The sequence below is a fragment of the Gekko japonicus genome, unplaced genomic scaffold (genome assembly GCF_001447785.1).
Source record: "Gekko japonicus isolate JY-2015 unplaced genomic scaffold, Gekko_japonicus_V1.1 scaffold1250, whole genome shotgun sequence".
Classification (NCBI taxonomy): Eukaryota; Metazoa; Chordata; class Lepidosauria; order Squamata; family Gekkonidae; genus Gekko; species Gekko japonicus.
The window spans coordinates 109,626-131,458 of record NW_015173163.1 but is presented as its reverse complement, the minus strand read 5'-3'; the positions used below and the strand labels follow the sequence as shown (position 1 = coordinate 131,458).

Below are 21,833 nucleotides of genomic sequence, written 5' to 3'. Positions count from 1 at the left end.
AGGAATGCCCCCAAAGTCCCCCCACTGGGGGTGGAAGATGGACATGGCAACCCTACGGCAACATCCCACTAGGGCATGATACAATGATGGCAGAGTATGGCCCCAGTCCAATGTATCACAGGCTGTTGGAGGTAATATAAAGGGCCTGAGTTGTTATTAGTGGTGGTTCCTAATTAAAGGCCTGGTCGAAGAGCTCCGTTTTACAGGCCCTGCGGAACAGTAAAAGGTCCCACAGGGCCCTGATGTCTTCCAGGAGCTTAAATACTGAAGAACAAACCCAACTCCAAATACACTTGAAGGATAAGTGCATGTAATGAAACCCACTGGGTGGGATGGTGTGTGTTGGAGGGCTTCCAATGTCCTGGCCCCACTGCTGGACCTCCTGATGGCACCTGATATTTTTGGCCACTGTGTGACAGTGTTGCACTGGATGGGCCATTGGCCTGATCCAACATTGGCTTATTTTCCGTTCTCTATGTTCTTATGGAGAGTGTGGTCTACCCTAAATTCTGCCCTTCCATCACCCACAGGTTATCTACACAGTGCGCGATCCCAGAGATGTGCTGGTCTCACACTATCACTTTGCCAAGGTCTTTAAAGCCCTGAAGGACCCTGGTCCTCTGGAGGAGTTCGTGGAGACATTCCTGACGGGGAATGGTATGGAAACAGCCTTTGTTGGGAATATAGTAGACCCAAACTCAGCTCTCTCAACGAAGTCCTATTCCTGAGCAGAACAGAAGCTATGACATGCAGCTTCTTAAGCAGGGTGTCATTAACCTTTCCTGTAATGAAAAATACTTCTAAGTAATGAAAGATATCCCAAGGTATCCCACCAGCAGGGAGCCCAGGGGGGTCCTGGCAACCCTATCCCCTTCCAAGGCCATCCCAGGTTTTTTTGGTGCCCTAGAAAAACTTTCACTTTAGTGCCACCCTTCCCCAGTCAACAGAGAGAAACGTAAGATGTTTAGAACGAATGTCTAGCTTACTGGACATTCAAAATGAACCATGTCCAAATAAAAATAGATCAGCTCTTTGGAAGCCATCCATGTTGCATCATAGGAATCATAGAAGATCAGAATCCACTGATCATGTTGATTCTAGAAGCCAGTTAAAGCCAGGCTTCCCTTAAACACAAGAGAGGAGGCTCCTTTTGTCTTTTTGGTACTCCACAAAAACAGGCGCCCTAGGCAATTGCCTAACCTAGATGTAGTGCTGCCCCTGCTCGCATCCTTGGCATGATGACAAGTTCTGTTCAGTCCTGGAAACAGGACATGGATTAGGAAGAGCACCGGAAATGAAATTATCAGATGAGTATCACGCAGGAAAATCCTGTGGAATTAAAGATTTTTTTGGAAATTAAAACCAGAACAGATTATCTCCTGATCTTTTCCTGGCTCTCCTAGGGGATGCAGAAGCTACTCTACAGCAGCTGTTGAAGTACTGGTTATTGATGAGTCTACTATTGGACACCCAAGTCCTAGAGGACTGTACTGTAGATGGCTTGATTGTCCAGGCTCCCAGTTTGGTGTAGTGTAGTGGTTAAGTGTGCAGACTCTAATCTGGGAGAACCGGGTTTGACTCCCCACTCTTCCACTTGCAGCAAGCCATAGTTCTGACAAGAGCTGTTTTTGAAAGAGCAGTTCTGGAAAGAGCTCTCTCAGCCCCGCCTACCTCACAGGGTGTCTGTTGTGGGGAGGGGAAGGGAGTTTGTAAGCTGCTCTGAGACTCCAAGTGAAGGGCGGGGTATAAATCCAATCTCTTCCTCCTCCTTCTTCTGAAGTTGTGGAAAGCTGTGGTTTCTTCAGGCCTATACCTCACTATTATTTTATTTCTCTGCTGCATTTATGTTCTTCTCTTTTTCCAAGGGAGCCAAGGCGATGTCAGTGGAGTTATCTGATTTTATACTTCTATAAGACAATTATGGGTTGATGAAAACAAACAGGAAACAAAGGGCAGGACAGCTCTCATGAGGGAGGGAAGAAAGCAGTGGGATCCATGGCTGTTTAAATTGTTCAGTTCTGGGTGATGATTAGAGATTTAGAGTGGCCAAGTCTGTGGGTGAGGAGAACAAAATGGCAGAAAGAGAAGCCATGTTGGATCAGGCCAATGGCCCATCGAGTCCAACACTCTGTGTTGCACAGTGACCAAAACCCAGGTGCCATCAGGAGGTCCACCAGCAGAGCCAGAACTCCAGAAGCCTTTCCAACTGTTTCCCAAGTACCAGGGGTTGTTTAGTAGAAAAAGAGCTAGGGGAACTCATTAGCATAACTTATTAGCATATGCCACACCCCCTGACATCATAAGGCCCAGCGGTGGACCTGCAAGGCCGGCCGGAGTGCGAGGAAGCCCTGCCAAGGCCTTCCCTGGCCCCAGGCAGGCAGGGGTGGGGAGAGGCGGGGAGGAAGCAACTTACCCTCCCTCTTCTCCTGCCTCCTCCTGGCTGAATGAGGGCCGAAAGTGGGGCGGCCGGAAGCAGGGGGTGGGGCTTCGTCGTGTGCCCCGCCCCCCGCACCTCACCCGGGGGAACTGCGATCCCCCGCGATCCCCCCCGGAAATGACCTCTGCCAAGTACCAAGAATCCAGAGCATCACTGCCCCAGCCATAGTGTTCCATCTATACCTTGTGCCTAATAGCCACTGATGGACCTCTGTGAAAGCCTCAAGAGGACCCTTCCAGGTTGATGGATGGGGCATAGGGTTGTCAACCTCCAGGTGGTGGCTGGAGATCTCCTGGGATTACAACTGATCTCCAGGTGACAGAGAGCAGTTCCCCTGGAGAAAATGGCGGCTTTGGAAGGTGGGCTCTATGGCACTATACCCCAATGAAGTCCCTCCCCTCCCCCAACCCCCCTCCTCAGGCTCCACCCCTCAGATTGCCCGGTATTTCCCTCACCAGAGCTGGTGACCCTAACGGCCATAGGATGGAAAGTGAGGTTCTGCTTGGTGAAATAAATCTGTGGAGACAGGGACAAATTTGCCTCCTGCTGGGATCTGAATTGCTAGTGACTCACCAGAAAAGAGATCTTGACATCATGGAGGATGAGTCAATGGAAATGTGGACTTGAAGTGCTGTAGCATGCTTTTCCCCCCTTTTTTTTTAAAAAAAGGCCAATTCCATGCTAGGGAAAGCGTTGGGAAATGCAGCTGCTGCTCCCCAGTCTAGAATTGTTGATGTTATCAGACACGTTCATGGATGGCACATTGAATAAATGTCCTGGCCCTTCCTGACCATTTTTCTCCTCCTCCATGCCTCTCTTTGCTCTTCCAGTGATCTATGGTTCCTGGTTCAGCCACGTGAAGGGTTGGATGGAGATGAAGGACAGGCCCAACTTCTTCTGGATCACCTATAATGAGCTGAAGCAGGTGTGTTCCTAAGCTATCTCTACGCACGTGTTGATACCTCAGGTTACAAAAATGTCTTCTCGTTTTGTTTTCAGTCTTTTGAGGGCATATAGATCTGGGTGCCTCTGAATGTTTGCAGACTTTGCTTCCTGGTTCCTTATTAAGACAAATGAAACCCTAAAGGCAGAGTGCACCATATCATGTACAGACTGGCTTTGTTTTGTCAAGAAAGTCTTTTGTCCAAATCAGGGGTCATTTCGTAGAAAAAGAGGTGCAGGAGCTCATTAGCACAACTCGTTAGCATAACTTATTTGCATATGCCACACCCCTTGACATCACCGGAAGTGTGTCAGAAGGCAACACCCACTGCTCAGGCTCCACTGGACTGTTTTGGATTGCTAGCTATTGGGGGGGGGGGGATGTGCAGATCTGTCCTTGCAGAGGAGGGAGAGCTTGTACCTGAATAAACCTTGGTCTTAAAGGTGCCACTGGACTGTTTTGGACCAGGGAGCGGAGGGGGGGGGGCTCTGCAGCTTACCTGACTGCTTCTTGCTCTGACTGAGGGCTGCTGGGAGCAGGGGGTGGGGCTTGTTGCATGTGCCCGCCCCCTGGGCTCTTTACTGCCGGAGCTCCACTCCTGTATGCTCCTGCAGGAAATGACCCCTGGTCCAAATATGGTATTCTGCATCTCACCAGCTGGTGTGGGGTGCTTGTTTCCGGTGTGCTTTGAATCTCACAAACACATGAAACTGCTTTATACAGAACCAGACACTTGATCCATCAAAGTCAGTATTGTCTGCTCAGACTGGCAGTGGCTCTCCAAGGTCTCAGGCAGAGGTCTTTCACATCACCTACTGCCAGATCTTTTAACTGGAGATACCAAGGATTGAACCTGGGACCTCCTGCATGCTGAGCAGATGCTTTGCCACTGAGCCACAGCCCCTGCTTTGCTAACCTTTGAATTGGATGCAGTCTTTAAAAAGATGGCTTCATTCTCTGGCATGTTTGGACAGCAGTGGCTGAAAAGTCAGCACATGGGAACTATACACAGGAACATGCACACTGTGCAACGGTACCAGTCGTCTCCATAGGCCTCTTCTTAAGAGAGAGAGATCTCCACGTGACCCCCAAGTGGTCTCACCAACACTTCTGTCACCCTCCAGGACCTGAGAGGCAGTGTGGAGAGGATCTGCCGCTTCCTAGGGAAATAGCTCACTAGCCAGCAAATCGACTCTGTGGTGGAAAATGCCTCCTTCCAGAAGATGAAGAACAACGGCATGTCCAATTTCACCTTCCTACCAGAGGATGCGATGGACCACAAAAGTGGAAAGTTCATGAGGAAAGGTAAAAGTGGCACAAAGGGGTATTGGGGGAACGTAGAAGGCTGCAAATGGGCAGAAAGGGAGCCCCAAAGTGGAGAGGCCAAGTTTGTGGATGAGGAGAACAAGATGGCAGAAAACTGAGGTGTCGTAAGAACATAAGAGAAGCCATGTTAGATCAGGCGAACGGCCAATCCAGTTCAACACTCTGTGTCACATTGAGCCTCACAGCTGTTATCCAGGGACAATCCTTGTCTGTGCTAAGATTCACAACTCTTGTAACTTTTTTTAAAATAAAATCAACATACTACATTAGAGATATACAAAACCAAGCAGAGTATAAATAACAAACAGTAAACACTTTACTTTAAAAAATTGTAGCTACATTGAAGTCTAAATCCAAAAGCACTTTTAAAAAAGATCATTACTAAGTTTATACAAAATAAATATATATCAACTAAAGACTATTGTTATGAAAATACTGATAAGAGCTATATTGTTATATACAGTGCAGATTTTGTAATAATGGAGTATGTTATACTGTTTTATGTTCAGAAGTATAACCAAGAAGCATAGGCCGGATTGTTTGGGAGTAAATTCTTCTCAGTCATATATTGAAGGTAAGGGAACCAGGTGCGCTCAAAGAGTGATTTCGTTGTACAGAGCTTTGTAACTCTTGTGACTTTTAACAGCAACATGGGAGGTGGAAACTGAACTGGAAAAGCATCTTTAGTCACTGTATCTGCCCACCTAGAGGTTTTTCCCTGTTTTCCCTGTGTAAACCATCCGTATAGGAATAACAGTGATTTGACTAAAATCTGAGGGGAGGAGAGTGAAGAAAAGATTGTTTCTGTTAACTAACACATCTCTGGTCTTGTTCAAAAATCTCTCTTGCCCATTTCCTCATGTGTAGGGACCCAGCATCAGGATGAATTTTAGCATTAATAGAGAAGCTGGGGGAAGCAGGGGTGTGAATGGCCATGCTGGTCTATCGAAAATAGCCCTGATATTTTTTGTTTACTTATGTTAGATATTTGTACCCCGCTTTTCTCCCCAATGGAGGACCCAAAACTGCTTCTCTCTATTTTATTCTCACAACAACCCTGTGAGGTAGGTTAGGCAGAGAGAGTTATCCTAGGGTAACGCAGTGGGGTTCTATGGGAGAGTGAGGATTTTAGATCCTGGAGTCTTGCAGATTCCATCTAGGGTTGCCAAATTAAAAAAACTTACAGGCGGGGGAGCATCCAGTCGCTCCGGGAGCCGGCCGGGGATGCGCGCGCGCGCACCGCCAGAGCATCACCGGAAGTGACGTCACACGCTGGGGCGGGGCCACACCATTTGAGGGGAAAACTCTTTGTTTCCCCCTCAAATGGCGTGGCCCCGTCGGCACTTCCGGTGACGTGCACGCCGGGGCGGGGTTCCCCCGGGCCCCGATTCCCCGGCGTCGGGGAACGGGGCCTCCGGGGCGGGGGATTTCCGCCCTACCGGGGGAGTTGGCAGCCCTAATTCCATCTGGTTGGACACTCTAACCCCTACCCCACACTGGCTTTCAAGGCCTGACAGGATGCGTGAAACAAGACAAAAATCACATTCAGCCATAGAGACAGGACAGGTTAATCGCTGAAACAATCAACAGTAGTAAAGGTTGGCTTACTCAGATTTCCATCAGCCACAGCGTATAAGAGACTTTTAGGCATGTCTGCAATCCAGTCACCTGTGTGCCAAAAAGTGGGAAGGGCAGAAGGTCCCCCTTTCCCACCAGTGTGTGTAAGCGTCAGGCGGAAAGCTCTGGGAGTAAAGTTTCCACAGAGAGGGAGATTTACATGGGCCCCGGTCACACGAAAGGTTTTGGGCCAGGAGAGGGATGGATCGGGGGCGCAGCAAACGGGCGTGATCCCACCGCAACATCTGGGAAGTGTTGCGCACCCGTCCCCGATCCGGCCCTTCTGCCCGAAAAGCCGCAGCAAAACTAAACCACCTACTGAGGTGGACCTTCCAGCATGGCCACATCAAGCCCGGCCGTGGGATCGCCGGTGCATCCTTCTGCCGGCGCATCCCAGGGTCCTGCCTGAGCTGTGCATGCTCACACATGCGCAGTTCGGCAGCCTCCCTTTCCCCACCGTGGCTTCCCCCGGCATCTGGTCGTGCCGGGGAGGGAATGTGCTGCGGCTCAGGGGTTCAATGTGATCTCGCCATGGCGTCTCTATTTTGGTGCGGCTTCCAAAAGCCACACTTTGCCCGGACCTTCCCCCCCCCCATGTGGCAGGGACCATGGAAATGCTTTCCAAAGGAGCGATCCCACATGTCAGACAGAGCATACTTTGAATCACCTCTGAGGGAGATTCTTCATATGCCTAGGGAGGCACTCAAGGGGGGGGGGGACTTTAACTTCTTGTCTGACGCTGCTTCTTCTCTCAGGTCACAAGTTTCTCTGGTCTTCTTACAGGAATCTGTGGGGATTGGAAGAACCATCTGACAGTTTCACAGAAAGAACACTTTGACCGTGTTTATCGGGAGAACATGCAGGGCGCTGGCGTTGGCGTGACGTTTCCTTGGGAGTGAAGAACACCAGACTGTTCTCGTGTTTGGCTCACTGTGGCTGTTTTGATCTCTTTGACCGTGAAACTGGCTCACCGGGCCACTTTTGTTCCCTCAGATGATATCAGATAAGAGCAGATATGGCAGGGTTCGTACAGCAGATGGCAGCATCGGGCAAAACACACCTAAATCTGAGCACCAGAAGTCATTTCCTCCATAGCAGGGGTCCCATATTTTTGACCCTGCAGGCACCTTTGGAATCCTGACGCAGCAAGGCGGGCGGAGGCTAAGATGGATGCCACAAAATTAGGCTTGCCAAGTCCCCCCGGGGGGCGGGGAAACCCCTGCCCCAGAGGCCCGTTCCCCACTGCCGGTGGATCGGGCCCCGGGGGGAACTCCACCCCAACGTGCATGTACCCGCGTCACTTCTGGGTGACGTGGATGCGGCTGTTTTCTCACTTGGCAACCCTACACAAAATGGATGCTGCAGGAGGTGGAGCCAGCCACAAAATGCCTGCTGCTGCTGACATTCAGTCACACAGTGAAGATCCTTGTATTGTGGTGGCAGCTGCTGCCAAAACAGCTAAAAAATACCCCTGCACAGCAAATCAAATCTCCAGTGGCCAATCAGAAGCCTTGGTGTGGGCAAAAGCCACACATGGCCCTCCTACTTTCTAAAATCACTTTGACGGGCACCGGGAGAGATGTTGGCAGGCACCATGGCACCCCCAGGCCCTGTATTGGGGACCCCTGATCTAGAGTATCGCCAAAGCGTGCATGGCTGCCTCTCAGCTGGCAGAGGAATGTCTGGGGTTTGCATATCACCACTTTTCAAAGCTATGCTTTATTACTTTGTGTTGTGTTATTACTCTTTCAAAGCTCATCTTCTTAACATAATGCAAACTTTGAGGGAGGAAGTCAAGCTCTTGCTGTCCCTGATTCCCTTGTACTGGTGGCTGCTTCGTGCAACTTTTCCGACATGGAAAATACTGTACTGGAAATTGCATCGATCTGGCATCACATTTGTGTCGATGGTATTCCATGCCAGAGTATATAGATTATTAGGGACAAATATTATAAGCAGGTAAAACCACCCTAACATTGAAATGGTGCTGAAAATTTGAAACAAAAAAATCTTGATTGAAAAGGAATAAAATGCTGTCAAACTATGTTGGAGTGGACTGAAATAAAAGGAAAATGGTTCAATTTTGCATAAACATGCACAGCAACAAAAAGTTAATGCATAGGTTTCTTATGTCAAACTGTTTGAGCTGGCTAGTCAGGGGGCTAAGTCATTAACTTTGGCTGTACAGAGTGGTCCTAGCCAGTGTTCCCTCTAAGCTGAGTTATCGTGAGCTAGGTCACAGTTTTTTCGCCTCCGGCTCACACGTTTTTGTCTTAGCTCAGGAAGGATGGCTCCAGAGCAAACTAATATATGCAGCAGCCAAATTGCTCACTCACAACTTTAATGCCAGTAGCTCACAAAGTAGAGATTTTGCTCACAAGACTCCACAGGTTAGAGGGAGCATTGAATATGATCTAATGCTGGAGAGAGCCACAAGACCAATATGCTCTCTTGGCATTGGCCCCAGGGATGGTACAGAAGGGAACAGCTGGTGAGCTGTCTTCACCCGCTGAGCCTCCAATACAAACTCAGGTTAAGTTAGGAAGAAGCTGAAAGACAAGTGCAAAAATGGAATGAATTGCAAAGTAAAAAGAAAATATGCTGCGGGAAATAGATTTAAATGAAAATCTTGACAATGCCTGGTGTGTGTGTGGGGGAATTGAAGTGACATCATTCTACTGGACCAATCCTCTAGGATTTACCCCTAACTGTATAGTTTAGCTATAGAGTTTTGGGTGAATCCTAGAGTATCACCCTGACACAATGACATGAGTTCTGTTTTTTCAATGGTGTTGCACGCTGCTGGTGTGCTTGTTCCCACCCCTAAATTCCAGCTGCAGATGGCAACCGTAGTTTTTTAATAAAAGCAGAAATGGATCTCATTTGGTCTCTGGAAAAACAATGAGGCTGGGGACTTTCGTCTAGGATCACCAACCTCCACACTACAAAGACCAGTTCCCTTGGGGGAACTGGCAGCTCAGGTTCCCAAACAACAATGAATGGATCAAGAAAAACATGGGATTGAGTCTTGTGTGGTTTCTACAAGTAGAATGAGGATGCAGTCCTTCTTCTCAGGGATGCCGAGAGGTGAAAACTGGGGGGGGGGATTCCTGGGCCCCTGAAGCCAGTGTCATGCTGTATTCATCTGACACACCTGAGATTCCCCTGATAAAGCCTGTTGGCAAAACACTTATGGAATTTTGGGGGGATGTAAACCTAGTAATAAAATATAATTTTACCTGATTTTGCACCATCGGTCTCGGCCTTAGTTTTTATCTTCAGGCAGAACACACAATAATGGCCATGTTAGACCAAAGGGCTCACTTAGGACAAAGCAGCTTCATGTGTTTGTTTGGTTTGGTATAGTTGGGCTTAGTTCATGGCAGGGAGGTGAAAAGGCCGGTTGGATGAAGCCATCAGGAGAAGTTCAGTCTTGTGGAGACAAATTAGCATTGGGTCTTTCTTAGAGTGGCACTTTGACTAGAAACTGGACCACTGGCACCCTCGTATCCCTGCTAGGAACCTGAACAGGCAGGTGCTGACGGGGTCAATGCGGCCTCCCAGGTTTTCAGTTTCTACAACTAAATTTAGGGTCTACTTGAACCCCCACCCCCTTTAAAATAGCTGCACTGTGCATGGGTCAGGCCCATACAGATGCCTTCATAGTTTGGGCCCCAGAAACCTCCTCAATAAATTCTAAGCCAGCCATTTGACACTGAAGTCTGAAGTGCTTCTGTTAAATAACAGTGACTTTCAGGTCAGCACTGAAGCATCCTGTTAGATAGAAATGTTATTTGGATGGTTTTAGATCAAATTTCTGTCCATTTCGAAACCCCCAAAGCTTCCTTATCCTGAGTTAGATCGTGTTGGCATATGCAAGGTCTATCGTACATAGAGAAAGAAAATGACAAGAACACCCTGCAGGGGGCAGCAGAAGGCACAGTGAGATTAGGGACTTCCGACTATTTTCAGATAGGCTCCTTCCCATCTCCTGATTGGCTCAATTAAGGTCCCCCCCCCCGCTCCTGCTGAGAACTGTTCGTTACTGTTTCCCTCTTAGCTAGACAGTTAGACTTCTTTTTCCTCTCTCCTCTTATAAAGTTTGTCCTCTTCTTAGTAAACCAACTTAACCCTTTAAGCAGCTCCCTTTTACTGCATATCTACACTCTGCTGATTGGTGGTCTGTCAAGGTTTTCATTGTCTGCTTTAACTGTCAGTGGCTTTCCAGGATCTCAGGGAGAGGTCAATTGCATGCAATTGTACAGAACACAGCCAGAAGGAACAAGAAGGAAACCAACTCCGCTCCCCTCACCCTGGTTAACTGGGTTTGTCAAGGACTCCAAGGCTGAACCCAGTGGGTTGCCAGGACTAATGTACACAAGAAGCCAAGCCTTTTCTATAAAGTTTTATATCTAATATCTTTCAAGAAAAAAATGTTTAATCTACAGGCAACACAACACTCTAAAATCACGCAGCAAGAAAAACAAGAAAACAAGCTTACTTATCTAATATGTTTCCAACATGTGCGTTAGATGGTACAGATTTGAAGTTCAAGAGTCAAAGTCCATCGCTCAGGTGCTCTCTACGCTGTTATCTATTGCAATATAAGCATATCATAGTCCAGGCCTTCAGTCCATTAGAATCCAAGGTAACCTCCCTTTTCCAGGCTCTTAGTTCAATTATAGTTTTTGGGCCAAGCAGCATCAGGTGATGGTGACATCCAATCAGCACTCGTTCTTGCTGGAACCCTCTAGAAAATTACCTCATCACCCCTCCCGTCCTACAGGCCACAGGTTCACATGAGAAGCTAATTACCACATTTCCAGCCATGGCCTTGATGATGATAAGGGCTGTGTAGGCCGAGAGACCAATTAGAAACACCTGCAGGATGGGAAAGGCCTGTTATCATTCACATGAGCCCTTGGTGGTGGTGGGGGAGTGCTTTGCCTCACAGGGTTACATTTCTGGTTTATCTTTAACGGAAAGAACAAATGAACTTCAGTGAAAAGATTAGATTGCAGTATACAGGGTAGAGGATTCAGAAGCCAGTCAGAATAGAGTTTGGACAGTGACTCCTGAATCGAGGTGCTACAAGAGTATCTTCATTTGTCCAAGAAACGTTGGAGAGTACGTACATGAGTTGTTGCCTTCCCTCCAGAGGCACAGCTCTTCTCTCTTCTTTGGAACCTGGGAAGCCCCTGAGTGAGGCTGCCAACTGAGCTGGGAAATTCCTGGAGATTTTGAAGGTAGAGCCTGGGGATGGCAGGGTTTAAGGAGGGGAGGGAGCTCCATGAGGTATAATGCTGCAGAGTTCACCCTCCATCAGCCAATTTCTCCAGGAAAACTGATCTCTGGAGATCCGTTGTAATTCTGGGAGATCTACAGACCTCACCTGGAGGTTGGCAATCCCACCCCTGAGCCCCAGTTGCTAGATCTGTGCCATGGGGCGCCCCCTTTTCTGCACACTGAAAGGTAAAACCCTGGACACTGCCAGGACAGCTTTGCTCACCTGAGCAAGTTCTTCTGCAGGTGTCAACCTGCAAATGTGCAAAATCAACAACTGCTTGTGCACATGCCTGTACACAGTGTGCCTTACGGAATGGCCTCCCTGAGGGGATTAGGAGGGCTCCCGTTCTCCTGGTTTCCCACAAAATATGAAAAACTGTATTGTTCAAGAGGGCACCAAAAGATTCACAAAGTTACTTGGATAAATTATTGGGGACTGTGGTCTATGCTACTGTGTTCAGCTTGCTAAAACTAAATTCCAGCTGTGTGATTTATGCATCATTTAATGTGCCGTATTAATACTTCTGCTTTGCTTTAGTTCTGTTTTTTTAGACCTCCAGTTGTCTCTACAACCTTTATCCTACTGTAGTGTTTATTGCATGTCCCACCTCGTTGATTCTATTGACTACCTCTGTGTAGTCCACCTTGAGTCCAAGTGAAAAATAACTCTAAATAACATGGATAAGCAAACAAATAAAGCAGGCAATGCTCAAATTTTCCTTAATGTGCAGTATAATGAAAATCGTATTGCACAACAGACAAAGAGAGAAGAGTTGACCCCAAGGCAAACTAGATGCCCTCCCACAGCTGTTTCAGCTCTTGAGACGATGCACTGGGGTATGACTACAAGAGCGCCACATCTGGCCAGGCCCTCGTGGCATTTTTAAATTGCCTCATTAGGCTTTAAAATGGCAATGACGTCCATGGATCGAACCTGTCTATACTATCGTGTCTAGTTTGGCCCTCAGAGACTTCCTTGATGAATTCTAAGCCAGCTGTTTGACACTGAAATCTGAAGTCCTTTTGCTAAAGAACTGTGAACACATGAAGCTGCCGTAGGCTGCATCAGACCCCTGGTCCATCAGAGTCAGTACTGTCTACTCAGACTGGCAGTGGCTCTCCAGAGTCTCCGGCAGAGGGGTCTTTTCATGTCACCTACTGCCAGATCTTTTTAGCTGGAGATGCCAGGGATTGAACCTGGGACCTTCTGCATACCAAGCAGATGCTCTACCACTGAGCCATGGCCCCTTCCAGGTCAGCAGCACTGAAGCATCCTGTTAGACTGAAATGTTCTTGGTGCTGATTTTCGAATTCAAATTTGTGTCCACCATGTCTAAAAACCTGAAGCTGTCTCATCTGATCAGTGGTCTGTCATGTCTTCATTGTCTCCTTTAACAATCAGTAGCTCTCCAGGGTCTCGGGAAGACGTTGTTTGTGTACATCACCCAACCTCTAATCTTTTGAACTGGAGACATCAGGGACTGAACCTGGGACCTTTTGTGCCCCAAGCAGAAGTTCTGCCACCAAGCTCCAGCTCCTTTGTAGTGCATTTATGGTGCCACAATTGTCCCTTTTGATGTTGCAGTGAAATAGCCACCACCCTAGAAAGTCCCAGGACTGGATATGTTGGTTTCAGGAGATACATTGGGACCTTTCATATGATCAAGATATTTTGAGCTACAGCAAAAAAACACAACCCATTTTTAAGCCATAAGAATGCAACATTTTGCTCATCTATTTCTTTTTACAGGTTTTGAGCGATGTCAGACAAATACTTCTCCCACAAGGGGATTCCTCTCCCCACAGAGAGCTACTCGGAGGAAGGACTCAGTTATGTGGAAAACGAATTCCGAATCCTAGATGACGATATCATTAATGTCACTTACCCCAAATCAGGTAGGAAAGAAAATGGGTGGAAGAAGAGCTTTGTTATGAGAGCATCGTTGTGTAAAGAAGGGAAACAGGTTTGAAGCAGTAGGAAAAGCAAGAGTCCTGTAGCACCTTAAAGACTAACAAAATTTGGGGCAGGGTATGAGCTTTTGTTAGTCACTGCTCACTCCTTCAGATACAGCTAGAATGTGAGTCCATCAGTCCTTATGGAGTAGAGTGAATTCAGATGCCAGATGACAATAGCAGATGAATGACAATAGCAGACGTGACTGAATTAGGAGTGATGTGCAGAGGGGTAGTAGGTCTGGAGAAATCAACATTGGTAATGAGACAGAAAACCTGTGGACCCTACATTTTTACAATGGCAACATAGCCCAGGCTACCCTGATCTTATCAGATCTCGGAAGCTAAGCAGGGCCAGCCCTAGTTAGTTCTTGGATGGGAGACCACCAAGGAAGTCCAAGGTCGCTATACAGAAGCAGGCAATGGCAAAACCACCTCTGTTCATCTCCTGCCTCGGAAACAATGCTAGCGGCCTTCAAAGGGGGTGGGGGTGGGATGTGCAGCCCATCGTTTGCTAGTTCCTCTTATCAGGGGTCATTTTGTAGAAAAAGAGGTGCAGGAGCTCATTAGCATAACTTATTAGCATAACTTATTTGCATATGCCACACCCCCTGACATCACTGGAAGTGTGTCAGAAGGCAACACCCACAGCTCAGGCTCCACTGGACTGTTTTGGATTGCTAGCTATTGTGGGGGGGGGGAGAACAAGCAGATCTGTCCTTGCAGAGGAGGGAGAGCTTGTACCTGAATAAAACCTGGTCTTAAAGGTGCCACGGGACTGTTTTGGACCAGGGGGCCGGGGGGAGCTCTGCAACTTACCTGGCTGCTTCTTGCTCTGACTGAGGGCTGCTGGGAGCAGGGGGTGGGGCTTGTTGCATGTGCCCGCCCCCTGGGCTCTTTACTGCCGGAGCTCCGCTCTTGTGCGCTCCTGCAGGAAATGACCCCTGCCTCTTATCCTTTGAGCAAAGAAAATGTAACAATGAATTCCTAGGAAACTGTGGATGCTGTGATGTCACTTCCAGTTGAGCCCCTAAGATTTCCATTTGCCCAGGGGCAGCAGATACACTCCTGTCATGGCTCTTCACTGCAGGAGGAGAAAGAATGGGGGGGGGGGAGCAACATTCCATTATGTCACAATATCACTTTTAAGTAAGACAGAGGAAAACAGTGTCCTAAAGAACAAAGCCAGAAAGTTGGTTGTCAAGGAGCAGCAGGAGTTCCCCTCATGAGTCTTTGTCGCCACTTGCATTGCATGTAGCCGGCTCCTGCAATGACTTATCATCAGTTTCAGCTGTTAGTTGGCGTGCACTCTTATGCCTAGCTTGTAAATCCAAAAATCAGCAAATACCGTGCTAGAGACGATTATAAAATATCTCAAATAATTTCACTTTGGAGGAAGCTTTGAGCTCACGAAGAGAGACTTTTTGCAGCATTCATTGAAAAATTTGGATAAATATTTTGTTATTTGGCAACCTTGTGCTTGGAAAGATCTGTTGAACTCCCTGAGGAAGACACTGAAACAGGAGGATATCTGGACCTCTGTTGGAGGAAGACTGAGCACTTATTCAGAATAGACTTAAAGGAGTCCTCCCTCTTAAAACTTTTGTATAATTAAGGAGGACTGATATTAATAAAGGGGTTGTGCAATATCTTTTGTGATATATTAAGAGACGATACTTAGATGTTTTGATATATGATTCTTTCTATGTATTAAGGCTTAAATGATAACTAATATATATGGTGAATAAATTGTAAAAATATAAAACAAAAAACATGTAAAAATTATTTGAGATGTTTTATAATCGTCTGTAGCACGGTATTTGCTGATTGAAGCAAAGATGGCACCTGGTAAACCAGGACCTCATGATGCCCATGATGCTGTCCCTCCGCAGGTTCCTACCCACAAGATGCTCCCAGGGATTGCCAGTGAATGGCTGGAAATGCTAGAGACAACCCTTCTCTCTCGAATGATAAAAGGGTTGGAATACTTTCCCTATGAGGAAAGGTTAAAGCGCTTAGGGCTCTTTAGCTTGGAGAAACGATGACTGAGGGGTGACATGATTGAGGTTTACAAGATTATGCATGGGAAAGAGCAGGTAGAGAAAGAGGTACTTTTCTCCCTTTCTCACAATACAAGAACTCGTGGGCACTCCATGAAATTGCTGAGCGGTCGGGTTAGAATGGATAAAAGGAAGTACTGCTTCACCCAAAGAGTGATTAACACATGGAATTCACTGCCACAGGAAGTGGTGGCGGCTACAAGCATGGACGGCTTCAAAAGGGAATTAGATAAGCATATGGAGCAGAGGTCCATCAGGGGCTATTAGCCACAAGGTATAGATAGGGGCTCTGGGGCAAGTGATGCTCTGTCTTCTTGGTGCTTGGGTGGGTCAACAGTGGGAGGGCTTCTAATGTTCTGGCCCCACTGGTGGACCTCCTGATGGCACCTGGTATTTTTAGCCACTGCGTGACACAGAGTGTTGGACTGGATGGGCCTTTGGCCTGATCCAACATTGGCGTCTCTTATGTTCTTATGTTCGCCCTCTTCCTTTATTGTTTACCAGCAAACCCTCATGTTCACAAGTTAATATACTGCATGGGGGTTGGCCCTTGGGCCACTGTGATATTACTCAGTCTTTCACATGACGCTTTTAAAGAAATTGGTGATGTGTTGAAGAGGGAGCCTAATGTCAGGCGAACTTCTCTCTAGGTACCAACTGGATGTCGCAAATCTTGAGTTTGATCCAGCATAATGGGGACAGCACATGGGCCTGCAGTGAGCCAGTGTGGGACCGGGTACCTTGGATTGAAACTACTACTGGTCTGGAGCAAGCTTTGAAATATCCTCCACCTAGGCTCCTGGCTTCACACCTGCCATTCCAGCTTTTCCCCAAGTCTTTCATTCATTCCAAAGCCAAGGTAACAGAGGGACAACAGAAATGGGGAGTTCTGCAGTGTGCATAGGTGGGGAGGGACCTTGGCTCAGTGGTAGAGCATCAGCTTGGCATGCAGAAGGTCCCAGGTTCAATCCCCACAGCTCCAGTTAAAAAGGCTCAGGTGACTGGTGAAGAGAAAGGCCTCTTCCTGAATCCCTGGAAAGTCTCTGCCTAGCTGAATAGACAATACTGACCTTGACAGATGAAAGGTTTGATTCATAATGCAGGGCATGTGCAAGAAACGTGCCATTTAGTAAACTAACAGTGCAATACTAAACACAGGTACACAATTCTAAGACCACTGAAGTCGATGGGCTTATAAGGGGGTACCTCTGTTTAGGACATCAAGAGAACTCTTGTGCATGGCGGTGGTGATCTTGTGTAGGTAGGAAAAAGTCATGCTTCCCTTGTATGCTCAGGACAAATCTTACTCTAGTCCCGGTTCTCTGTTCCTATCCTTAATATGACCCCCCCCCCATGTAAAAATAAATGGACAAAATATCACAGTTCACAGAATCACTTCTAGATTTTCAGGATTTGCTTTTGAAAATTGATTTTGCAGACTACTTGTAAAAAAACCCAAAACCCTTAGCCCTTCTTGAAATTCAATATTTTTACATCTTGTTACTCTACCTTACTGGTGCTTCTGCCTCTCCTACAGATTATATTCACTATGCGCCATCCGAAGGATGTGATAATCTCTTTATACCACTTTTCCAAAATCATGAAAACATTGAAGGAGCCTGGAACTTTAGAAGAATTCCTAGAGGAGTTCCTGGGAGGGAACGGTATGGAAATCCTCCGAAATCTTTCAACCAAAATCGCAACAGCCATGCATCAAGTACCTGTTCAATCCTCTAACCACTGGGCACCTCTCTTGGAGACAGGAGCAGAAGCCTGCCTGTCATCATTTCTCATATACTGCCATGACTCATGCACAGATATTCTAAGCCCATTCACATACGGTAGTAACACTAAGGTTGCCAGCCCCCCACTGGTGACCCCTGGGAAATTTCAAGGAACAAAGCATTTCCAGGAACAAAGCATTGAAAACAGCATTGCTGATGGTGTGATGGCATATCCAAGCAAAACCCAGAAGTGACATCAGTCTACTCTATGAACCAACAAAAACTTTATGATTTTACCATAGAGTTTTCTGGAATTCCTAGAAAGGCATGAATTCACATCCAGGTTTTTTTAGGAGGTGACACCTCACCGTTGCCCTATGGTGCCCCCCCTCTGGCCTCTGGACAGCACACAGTCCAGTCCCCTCCCCGCATTTCATCCTGCTGGTACTTGGTGGGCCAAGGAGCAGGTTGCTGGGAGGTCTCTTGCTGTAACTGGAGAGCTAACATTCCTAGGAAGCGTTCTCTCTCATCAACACTAAAAATGGCCTTGCTGGTCCACCCTAAACCCCACTTAAAGTTTTTAATTCCTCTCTCCATGTTTGTCTTCCAGTGGTGTATGGTTCCTGGTTTGACCATGTGAAAGGCTGGATGAAGCTGAAGGGCAGAGACAACTTCTTCTCGGTCACTTATGAAGAGCTGCAGCAGGTATGGCCCCAAGCCCGGCTACATTCACACACGTACACCACTCACCTCAGCTCCTGAGGGTTCAAACTTCCATCTTCAAATATTTTGGGCAGATGCTCCATCAATGAACAAAAGCCCCCTCCACCTAAGAGATCTTCGTTAAAGCATCCTGTTTGGCTAGTGTAATTGAAAGCTTGTCCAGTAAATCTACCTTTTCAAATAGCAACTTGGATCCTGCAGAAATTTTTCTCCTGTTGGCAGAGCAGACCTTCTTTTCCTGCTCTCCCTGGCTGTAGCCCCCCTCCCCAGCTGCTTCTGAAGGACAGGGAACCCAAAAGAACAGCCTGAGAGGGGAGTCAGAAGTCTGCCCTGCAAGGGACAAATGAATGGACATCATCACCCACCTTCGGCTGGTGGAACTCCTCTGTGGGAATGGGATCCAGCCCACGATTCCTCTCGTAACTCGAGATCCTTTTTCAGCATTTGCTTCAGTCAATGGGTCTTTTCCTGGCCTCATCCACACCACTTCCTTCAGTCAAAGAGATTTATATAGAATAATAATGCAAGTAGTGAAGATGAAGATACAACCAGAAGCAGCCTGGCCAAATGTATCCTGTAAAATGACCTCAGTGGCCCCCCATACCTCTTGACAATGGGCTGATCCTCACATGCATCACACACTCATTCACACTGTTGGGGTGACTGGTATTTTCCCCCCTTCTCCAGGACCTGAGAGGCTGCGTGGAGAAGATCTGCCGCTTCCTAGGGAAGGAGCTCACGAGTCAGCAAATCGACTCTGTGGTTGAAAACTCCTCCTTCCAGAAGATGAAGGACAACAAGATGTGCAATTTCACACTACTACCAGACACCGTCATGGATCACCAGAAGGGACCGTTCTTGAGGAAAGGTGAAAGCCGTGTGGAAGGAATGCCTCGCTCCAGAATGTGATCTTGCATGAATAGGTTTACTTATGCTCCCATGTGTCAGAAAGGTGATACAAAGCTAAAGTTGAAGGGCTTGTTTAAGCTACAAAGGTTGTCTCCTGATTGCTTGCTTGGGACGACTGTTGTAGACAACGATGGCTAACAGCTCCTGAAATTTTTAACATGTATATGAGGCATAGATGAGGGATGGCCTGTGTCTCAGTGGCAGGGCATCTGTTCGGTATACCGAAGGTCCCTGGTTCAGTCCCTGGCATCTCCATTAAAATGGATCAAATAGTAGGTGATGTGAAAGACCTCCTCCTGGGAGCCTTTGCCTGTCAATATTGACCTTGATAGACCAATGGGATGACTCAGTAGAAAACAGCTTTATGTTCATTCCTAAGGAGTGAGTTGTGTGTGTTTGTGTGTGTGTGTGTTTAAAGATGCACCTGGGAAGCTCTGAAGGCAGCAGCTTGGCCAACTGCATATTCCTAGGAGGGTTATGGATGCTGAGGGCCGACAGTGGGAAATCAACCAAAGGGGAGGGGCAGGGCATTACTGAGCTGGGTTAGACATGACCCAAGGATGGCCGAGGAAGTCTGGATTCCGGTCTCTCTCATCTCTCCAGCCCTTTACAAACATTCAGGCTGGGTTTTGCTGAACAAGTCCATGTGCCTTTTCATACAGTCTTACAGAAGGTGGAGTCCACCAGCACCGCTATCCCCAGTTATTTAATGACCTGACTAGGCCTTCTGTGACCCAGAAGCAGAATGAGTTTCACGTTCTGTGCCGTCACAAAAGTGCCCATGGGAAAGAAGGGAATGACACTACACCACACATACAAAAATTCCCCTGATTGCTGAACCCTGTTGTGTTGTTTCAGGAATCTGTGGGGACTGGAAGAATCACCTGACGCCGAAGCAAGAAGAACACTTTGACCGTGTTTATCGGGAGAAGATGCAGGATATGAGCGTGGCCTTCCCGTGGGACTGAAGAATGCCCGATAGTTCCTCGAAATATGTATAGCATCTTCACACTCGGCCAAATTCCTCCTGCCGAGACTCAGATCCTGTTAGATATGGAATTCTTGATCTTGCAACTGTGATTGGATGATTGAGCAAGAATGCCACAGTATACACTACAGAGAGCAACGTAAAAGTTAAAAGGTACTCAAGGTTGAGTGCCAGAAATTGCTCTTTACAAAGTATACCCTTATGTGACTCAGGAGTGTTGTGTGTCTGTGTCTGGGTGTTGGTTGGGTTGGCAAATAACTTCCTTTCAAAGGCTGTAGTTACTAGTCACCCTTACGCCACTGTGCTACAGCCCTTAGAAAGTTGGTAAAATTCCTTCCTCTTCCCAATCCCCTTCCTAATGTACACTGTGTCCCTCCAGGTGAACATCCACCATGGAACTTCGTTTTCTGTGCAAATCACTTGCAGTCTGTCCCAATTTTGTACATGCCTGTTGATGATTCAGAAACTGTAGATTAGAGAAGAAGAGAAGAGATTGGATTTATACCTTGCCCTTCACTACCCAAAGGAGTCTCAGAGCAGCTTACAAACTCCTTTCCCTTCCCCTCCCCACAACAGGCACCATGTGAGGTAGGTGGGGCTGAGAGAGCTCTGACAGAAACTGCTCTTTTTTAAGAACAGCTGTGCCAGAACTATGGCTTGCCCAGGGTCATCCAGCAGGTGCAAGTGGAGGAGTGGGGAATCAAACCTGGTTCTCCCAGATTAGAGTCCGCACACTTAACCACTACACCAAACTGATTATAACTATATCAAAGAGATCTGATGTCTCAAGTACCGATACCTTTTCGTTTTACTAGCCACCAGCAGCAGTCCACATTTTATATTGCTGAGAAAGGAAAAATATCCCAATGCCGAGACTGTGCTCCTAAGTAGTGTACGATTAAAAATATTATGTGCAGATGGAGAAAGTGCATTCAGGCCATAAAAATATATGAATCCTGTTAGCAAAACACATAGGGGATTTTTGGGAATTATAACCAAGTAACCAAATATAATTTTACCTGATTTTGCACCATTGGCCTTGGCCTTAGTTCTTATCTACAGACAGAATGTTAGACCAAAGAGCTCATTTAGGATAAAGCAGCTTGATGTGCTTGTTTGGTTTGGTATAGATACTCCCTTGTCAACCCCAAAAGCTGGGCTCAGTTCATGGCAGGGAGGTGAAAGGGCCGGCTGGATGAAGCTATCAAAAGAAGTTTGGTCTTGTAGAGACAGATTAACATTGGTTCCTTCTGAGAGTGGCACTTTGAGTAGAAACTGGACCACTGGAACCCTCGTATCCCTGCTAGGAGCCTGAACAGGCAGATGCTGATAGGATCAGTGTGGCCACCCAGGTTTTCAGTTTCTACAGCTAAATTTAGGGCCTTCTTTAAAATCCCTTTAAAATAGCTGCAGTGTGAATGGGTTGGGTCCATACAGATGCCTTCATAGTTCGGGTCTCAGAAACTTCCTCAATAAATTCTAAGCCAGCCATTTGACACAGAAGTCTAAAGTTCTTTTGTTAAATAACACTGACTTTCAGGTCAGCACTGAAGCATCCTGTTGGACTGAAACGTTATTTGGCTGGCTTTAGATCAGTTCTGTGTCCATTTTGAAACCCCCAAAAGCTTCCTTATACGGAGTAAGATCATGTTGGAATATGCCAGGTCTATTGTGCATAGAGAAAGAAAATGACAAGGACATCCTGCAGGGGGCAGCAGAGGAGAGAGCTACTTAGAATAGTGAAATTAGGGACTTCCTACTATTTTCAGATAGTCTCCTTCCTGTCTCCCGATTGGCTCAATTAGGGTTCCCCCCAGCCAGCTTCTGCTGAGAACTGATCGTTACTGACTCCCTCCTGGCTAGTTAG

At 47.1% G+C, this 21,833-nt stretch overlaps 1 protein-coding gene, 1 non-coding gene and 1 pseudogene across 2 annotated transcripts; 2 read left to right on the top strand and 1 right to left on the bottom strand.

Moving 5' to 3' along the window:
* Positions 1-7,222, top strand: part of LOC107119863 — an 18,862-nt pseudogene extending 11,640 nt beyond the window's left edge.
* A 5,563-nt stretch (positions 7,223-12,785) lies between these two features.
* TRNAT-GGU lies at positions 12,786-12,857 on the bottom strand. Its single transcript has one exon. It is a non-coding gene; the product is annotated as a tRNA-Thr (tRNA).
* Positions 12,858-13,369: 512 nt separating this feature from the next.
* Positions 13,370-19,946, top strand: LOC107119874 (sulfotransferase family cytosolic 2B member 1-like). The gene is made up of 6 exons (XM_015422489.1): positions 13,370-13,505; positions 16,273-16,481; positions 17,160-17,286; positions 17,957-18,051; positions 18,757-18,937; positions 19,837-19,946. The coding sequence occupies exons 1-6, from the start codon at positions 13,370-13,372 to the stop codon at positions 19,944-19,946; spliced, it is 858 nt and encodes a 285-aa protein (XP_015277975.1).
* The last annotated feature ends 1,887 nt before the right edge of the window (positions 19,947-21,833 follow it).